This window comes from Labrus bergylta, chromosome 11, assembly GCF_963930695.1.
Source record: "Labrus bergylta chromosome 11, fLabBer1.1, whole genome shotgun sequence".
Classification (NCBI taxonomy): domain Eukaryota; kingdom Metazoa; phylum Chordata; class Actinopteri; order Labriformes; family Labridae; genus Labrus; species Labrus bergylta.
The window spans coordinates 18,101,805-18,108,640 of NC_089205.1; the positions used below are offsets into that span (position 1 = coordinate 18,101,805).

The 6,836-nt window shown below is 39.6% G+C and overlaps 1 protein-coding gene across 1 annotated transcript; it reads right to left on the reverse strand.

The window, feature by feature from the left end:
- Window positions 1–640: 640 nt before the first annotated feature.
- Window positions 641–6,793, reverse strand: rskra (ribosomal protein S6 kinase related a). Its single transcript, XM_065960788.1, has 12 exons — window positions 6,500–6,793; window positions 5,285–5,548; window positions 5,126–5,209; window positions 4,968–5,036; window positions 4,068–4,137; window positions 3,589–3,696; window positions 3,413–3,453; window positions 3,288–3,315; window positions 2,849–2,938; window positions 2,613–2,701; window positions 2,413–2,523; window positions 641–2,326 (listed from the first exon to the last, which is right to left on the reverse strand). The coding sequence occupies exons 1-12, from the start codon at window positions 6,527–6,529 to the stop codon at window positions 2,027–2,029; spliced, it is 1,284 nt and encodes a 427-aa protein (XP_065816860.1). The 5' UTR covers window positions 6,530–6,793; the 3' UTR covers window positions 641–2,026.
- Between the last annotated feature and the right edge of the window lie 43 nt (window positions 6,794–6,836).

Genomic DNA, 6,836 nt, shown 5'->3' on the forward strand with positions numbered 1-6,836 from the left:
ATGTGTCATGTATGTGCTGTTGGCCAATAGCTTACGGATATTTAAATGTATTCTTAGACTGTATACTACATTTTTGGTTAAATTTACAGAAAAGTCAGTTAATGCTTTTCTGTAAGCTAAAGAGGAAAATTGTATCTGTTTGATTCACACCTTTCCAGTGTATTGTAAAACACTTCCAATCAGGGCTAAACTTCTGTCTAATGGTGGTGATGTTAGCCTGTGTTAGAATCCTGATGTCAAAAGAGTCAAAGAGTTACCAAATATGTTGTGTTCACTTGACACTTCACTTGGCCTGCTGTCCCTTCATATTGTTCTCGTTATCAATAATGGCACAACTGTATTTCATTTAGTGAGTTATCTAAATTGAAGGTATCTGACAATACTTTTCACTGCTTCTCGATTAATGATCATTGATATGAAAATACTGGAGGGATATTTGGTCATACTTTTGGTTAAAACATAGAAGCTACTTCAAAACAGCTAATGTTAGCAATCAACCAATTACTATCTAACTTTACATTAGCCCAGAAGTAAATTCCTTGCAAACCAGCCTATAAGTGATTTTGTGTCTTTCTTGTGCTGCTGTTATATGGTGATTTGGTGAGGTCAAAAAGCTCCAGCAACACTTGTAGTATGAAGATCAACTTTATTAACAAATGAGACCGACACATTTCGACTTCTGGCCTTCATCAAGGTCATCAAGAAACATGTTGCAAACAACATTTAAATAGGGGAGGTAGGAAATTGAGAAAAAGATAACAAAATTTAAAAAAGCTGAAAATATACTTAACGATACATAATCAAATGCATCCACATGTATTTATATATATCAGACAATAAGGCACCTGCAAAGGTGGGCTGGTTAAGTTTGTTGGCCGGACCAATGAGCACCAACATGGAGGTGAGGGGCGTGTCAAACAAAGGCAAGGATGGCACCACACCTGGTCAATACGTTTGAATCAAGGGAGGCATACAGTGATTTGGTAAAATGTGTTAGGGCAGCTCAGCGTTATTTCCAGGGACTTCTCTCTTCATCATTGTGTGTCAGTGTGCCTCTGACAACAGATATGGGTCACTGGACTGCCTGTCATCACACAGGCACAACTCAGACATGATGGACCTGTCTAAGACAAGGGCCTGAGAGGGATCCAATGTCAGGAGGCAGCGGGAGGAGGAGGAGCTTGTGCACTCCCATTCAGGAGATACAGCTTTAAATAGATGCATGGCTTCAACAAGTATGGCAATTATATGTGACTGTCTCCACAGGGATATTCTTTTTTCCTCCTCTCTATTACCTAATTAAAAACATTTAATGATGATACTTTATATGGGCCTCAATTTTCTTTCCTATTAAGGCTGTCCTAGATGGGTTCACATCTCACCCTATAAATAGGTCGAGACAAGGCTGAAAGTTGGTCATAATGTATTCAAGATGCAACATTTGTATGAAGACAATTTATGTTAGGGAGCAAATAGAGCAGTAGGACTAGTTTTTCTAACCCTGGTGTCTCTGATCCTATAGATGATTCATGCAGGCTTAATGTTTGGAGTATATTGCTCTATATAAATGTGATAGATGATTGTAAGAAACATTTTTTAAATAAGAAAACAAAAAACAGGGATGTAATATGTGCCTTACTCTTATTTACAATATTTTCTTGTCAAACTATAGTTCTATCTATCTAAGTATTTCTCTGCAGGTAGTGTCATGCAACGCTCTTGTTTTTGATCAAATTCAATATAAATCAAAAAGCAGTTGTGTGAGGAAGGAAGGAAGTATTCTGTCTTACAAAACCAAAGTTTTATTTCTAAATCTAAGTATAAGAAACATACTTGGGATTCTGCTAAAAAAATGTCATATACATACAGTATGTAAGCAAAATTAACCAAGTTGAACTAGAGTAGAAAACAAATATGTTAATTTACAGAATAAGCAATCATTGTACAATATTAAATAAATACTTTGCAGCAGAGTATCTCATTTCCAGTCAGCTCTTATATTCTGACACAAAGTCAGAGAGTAGTCTTATGTTTCACATGTCTGCTCTGTGCCTGGGCTCAGGTCCATGTCGACCAAACTGGGAGATTGTTCAGTGGGAGTTGTGGGAGAGCGAAGGATTCTATCACAGTCAAAGTGATCTAAATAGTCCAATGAAAGGCCTCTTATCGCTTTGGCTGCCCAGTCGGGATGAGTCCTGAGCTCCAGGATGACTTTGACAGGCTTCTTTTGAAGAATAAGAGAGTCGAATGAAGTGCCCCTGAAGAAGGCCTGCATCTTAAAACACTCCAGGTTACGAAGCCGGTTTGCTGGATTCTTGCACAATAACTGCATCAATAATAAAAGACAAAAAAGATATGAAAAGATTTCATTCTGAGGGATGTAAAAGGTGGAAGAAAATCTAATGTACAAACCTCTGAGAGCAGAAAAGTCAGAGCAGAACTGGAGGTCTTGGGTATGGCATAAGGAAAATCGTTAACTTTACTAAACATGCTTCTGTGGTCTGGCTCTGCAGGAACTGGAAACTGCAACATAAAAAAAAAACCCACAATGACCAACTGTGGCTACAGAAAGTCATGTAGAGCTGTTAAATGTTGAGTTCATGTGCCTTCACCTCTCCTGTCACCAGTGAGAACAACAAAATGCCAAGAGACCACCAGTCAGCACCGTGGTTGTATGGACCACCCCTTAAAACTTCAGGAGCTGCTCAGACAAAATGGGAAAGAAACGGCAGGTGAGGCTCTGATGTTTCTCTTCTGTAGCTATACAACAGACAGCAGCTCAAATAGCTGCAAAAACACTTTCTCCAGGATTGTATTTTTTTATATTCCAGAGAAAAAAAAACCTCACCCATGTATTGGATCGTGCCACATATGGTGAACAATCTTCCTCCTCGTTTTAGCCGTCGGGAGAGTCCAAAGTCTGACAGACGAAGGTGACCTGAATGGAATCACACACTAACACTGATGTACTGTGACACACGAAGACTGCTTTTTTTAACAAGTCTTGAATTTCCATTTGTTGTCCATCTTTTAGGAGGACTTTGCCTTTGAATATGTGTTAGTATGGTTCAATGGTGTTTTCACTGAAAATACTCCAGAAAATATCCTGCATTTACCGGGGTGAGCTGCATGCGTGAATGTAAATTGACAAATTTCAACTTTCAAGGGGTTTTTTTGTGGACCCATGCAGGCGTGTGGTGTTAAAATGTAAAATATCTAATCTCATCTAAAGACCACAGAATCTTTAAATGTTATTACAGGCCTGAAATAGAAGAAAAAAAGATTACCACGATCACTTAAAAGAATGTTCTCCATCTGAAAAATAGAATATTTTTTTATTATTAAAAGCCATAACACAAAAATTTAAAATTATTATATGAGATCTTAAATATTAAAAGTGAGAAAGTGATACCTTTACGTCCCTGTGTGCTATCCCTAAGTCATGTAGGAATCCTGAGAACAAAAAACAACAACAGCAAAGCAGCAAATGAGAACCTGTAGCATAAAACCCTGTTGAACACACCAGACAACTCCTCATATTGCCAATACTAACTTCAACGTCATGAACTGTCTCTAATGAATACGTACCCAGTGCACTGCCCAACTCTGCAGCAAAGAGCTGAACCTCTTCTTCCTCAAACTTCCCCTTCAGTAACCAATGAGTATGCAAGTCTCCCACGTCGCAATAATCGCACACTACAGAGGACAAGACACATGCAGACTTCTGAAACAGCTACTGAGATAACACAAGGTCACAAAGCCATCAGGAAGACAAAATCATATATATTTGCAAAGCCCATGTTGCTGGGTAAAGGAAGATGGAAGGAAAAGGATTGATGAGTCAAATACACATATGCTTCTAAAAACTGCAGCCACACTGGACTTTACCCAGTACTCTCATTAGATGGCAGTGTACCTCTTCAATATCCACTGCTGAGATTTGTAAGGATGACACAGCTTATATTACTATGAGTCAACAAGGGAAACACTTCTCCAGAAAGATGGAAGAGAGGATCAGACTTTACCAACATTAAACGTATTAACTATTACTATTGATATTTACTCACTAATGAAGAGATGCTGCTTTGTCTGCCAGCAGTCCTGCAGGTTGTGGATGAATGGATGTTTGAGCTGCCGCTGCAATTCGACGGGCAGCGCGCGCGCGCGCACACACACACACACACACACACACACACACACACACACACACACACACACACACACACACACACACACACACACACACACACACACACACACACACACACACACACACGCAGCTTCATATAAGATCTGAAGAGCGTCTTGACTGCCTTAAAAATACCTGAAGACTCACTTTTATTCTCTTGCCTTCTCTAACATTTGAAAAATAAAGGCTAAATTTAAAAAAAAAAAAAAAAAGAAAAGTCCTTACTTGATTTGAATCTCATTTTCATTGCTGGGCTCTGAACTCAAGGCGGCTTTTGATGCATAAGCATAAACCACAGACAGAGTCTTTCTCTCTTACACTTGAAGACATGAATAGATGACCTTCCTGTTCTCCTGGAACCAGAATATCTTCTGTGCATGGCAACATTATCTACTGTTATACTGAAGTGACGTTTCATGGCCAAAGACTCAGTCTGCTTGGGATCAGCAGGCCAAGGACTCCGCCTTGAGCTGGCACAAAGCCTGCATTGCAACAGACCCCCTTGCCCTATCCCTTCTAGATGTGGGCCCACAGGGCCAGCTATTCAGTGTTGCTCCACTGGGCTCATCAGGGCCTCATGGGTCAAGGCTCGACGACAGCTCACTTGCAGGTGAGCTTCTCTCCAAGGTCTTGCTCTAAAGAGTATGCCTGGCAACGTAACACGGCTTCATCTCAGCCTTTTCATCTGGGTTATATTTGCAGATTAAGCAATAATTCAAGTAACCATTGCAGCTAGTATCCATATGACCTGTGAAAAGAAAACTTTTCAAAATGATACCTGAATAATTACTTCTTCTTTGGTCTGCTCCAGAACTCCACGCTTCATAATCTCTGACTTTGGTAGAACCTGTGCAACAATGCAAATTTTAGAAAATAGTATGTGTTCTTATACATTGCTGTTATTCTTTAGTACCATTTTATTACATCTGAATGAACCTTAACAGCGTAGATCTTCTCCTGAAAAAGATCCTTGACTTTCAAGATGGGTCCAAACGATCCTTTAGCTATGAATCCTTGGACCTTGGAGCACAGAAGTAGAGTTACATCATTGGTTACCCATCAATGAACAGTCTTGTGTTTTGTTCCAGACTATACCTGGTAAAGGTCTGGTCCAGGAAACCTACGCTGTGGGAACTCGGGCAGAAAGACAGAGATGAAAGCCAGAGTATTCGTCTTGGTGGGCGACGTCTTCGAGTCTGCCTCAGGAGGCAGCAGGATATTGGAAATGGGTGGTCTGCCATCAAGTCCCACAGCAGGTCGTGAAAACACAGCCGAGTGTCCGAGTCTGTGGTTGATTGAGACCAACTTGTTTGGGAGGAACCCAAGACTGTGACGACGCTGAGCAGCTGGTTCAATTCTCTAGAAAATACACCAAAAATAATAACAATGTTTTGTGATGAGGCCCTTCCAGGGGAGAAAATGGAAGATACCCTCCACAGATAACTTTTAGTGGAGAAAACACAAGAAAGTGCTCTCTAGGATTAACATTAAGAGGCCTCGTGTTGTTGGGTTCTTATCATGGTTCTTGTGATAGTCGGGTTATATATGTCTGGTTGTGTATCGTGCACTTTGGGTTCTTTTCTGTTGAATTGTATTTAATTATTCTTAGTATTTTGCATCTGTTATATTCTTACTGTTGTTTATGTTCTTCTGTGTTTGGTTTAGTTTGCTTTGTTCTTGTTTTTGCTGTTTGTCAAAGCACTTTGTAAACCTGTGTTTTTAAAAGGTGCTATATAAATAAAGTTATTATATTATTATTATTAAGGGTTGTTAAAAACATTCTATACCACATAGAGCTGGGGCCTTTTATCTTTCACCCTCACCTCAGACAGTTTTAGTATGCCACAGTGCTACACCTTTTTTTTGTGTGCCCCTGCTTCAAATAAAAATCATTTCAAAGATACTTCAAGGTTGTGTTTTATTTTTTTTTAAATATCGAAGAAAAACCCCAAGATGTTGAAATAGGACATTTGAGGCAGAGTGGAAGAGCACTGAACAGACTCAGACTGTACTTTCCTTTGTGCTGCTGGGCGAAAGGTTATTGATCGACCACAGCTTATCAATAAGTCTATTTTTGACATCACTCAATAAGAGCATCTCAAGGGCTATATTTAGATACAGGGAACTATTTCTGTTAGACATCAAGAGAAAAATAATTTAATTGTATTTAATGTTACGATGAACTCTTTAAAAACGCGATTAATTTGCTACTGTAGCAGATTTGTTTTTGCCATTAATTCAACCTTTGGCTTTTCCGAAAAGGATTATCTTGATGTGAATAAGTACATGAGTCTGACGTTAACAACTTACCTTGTAGTTTCTGCTGACGTCGTTGCCCATCAAAAATGTTAATTATTTTAAACAAAAATGATCAAAAAAAAAAAAAAAAGGTGTCAGTTTTAGCTCAGCCTCCTGGTTCGCTTCAGAAACGCGCAGTTTAGTCCCGCTGATCGAGGTCGTTTCTCATCCACGTGTTTGTGCGCTTTTTTTTCTCTCTCTCTCTCCTGTTTACACCGGAGAGAAATGTTTCAGCGTGTTGGAGTCATCCACAGCGATTCCGCTCCAGTTAAAGCTGTCACATTAAAGAGCAATCACCTCCAACTTCCTGTTACTCACAGCCCAGCCCCCCCCCCCTTTTTGTTCTGCA

Excerpts from the sequence above, each read along its gene's own strand:
- rskra (XM_065960788.1), bottom strand. The coding sequence starts at position 6,529 with ATGGGCAACGACGTCAGCAGAAACTACAAG. Across the intron at positions 5,549-6,499 it reads ACGTCAGCAGAAACTACAAG|AGAATTGAACCAGCTGCTCA; the intron begins GTAAGTTGTTAA and ends TGTATTTTCTAG. Across the intron at positions 5,210-5,284 it reads CTGGACCAGACCTTTACCAG|GTCCAAGGATTCATAGCTAA; the intron begins GTATAGTCTGGA and ends CTGTGCTCCAAG.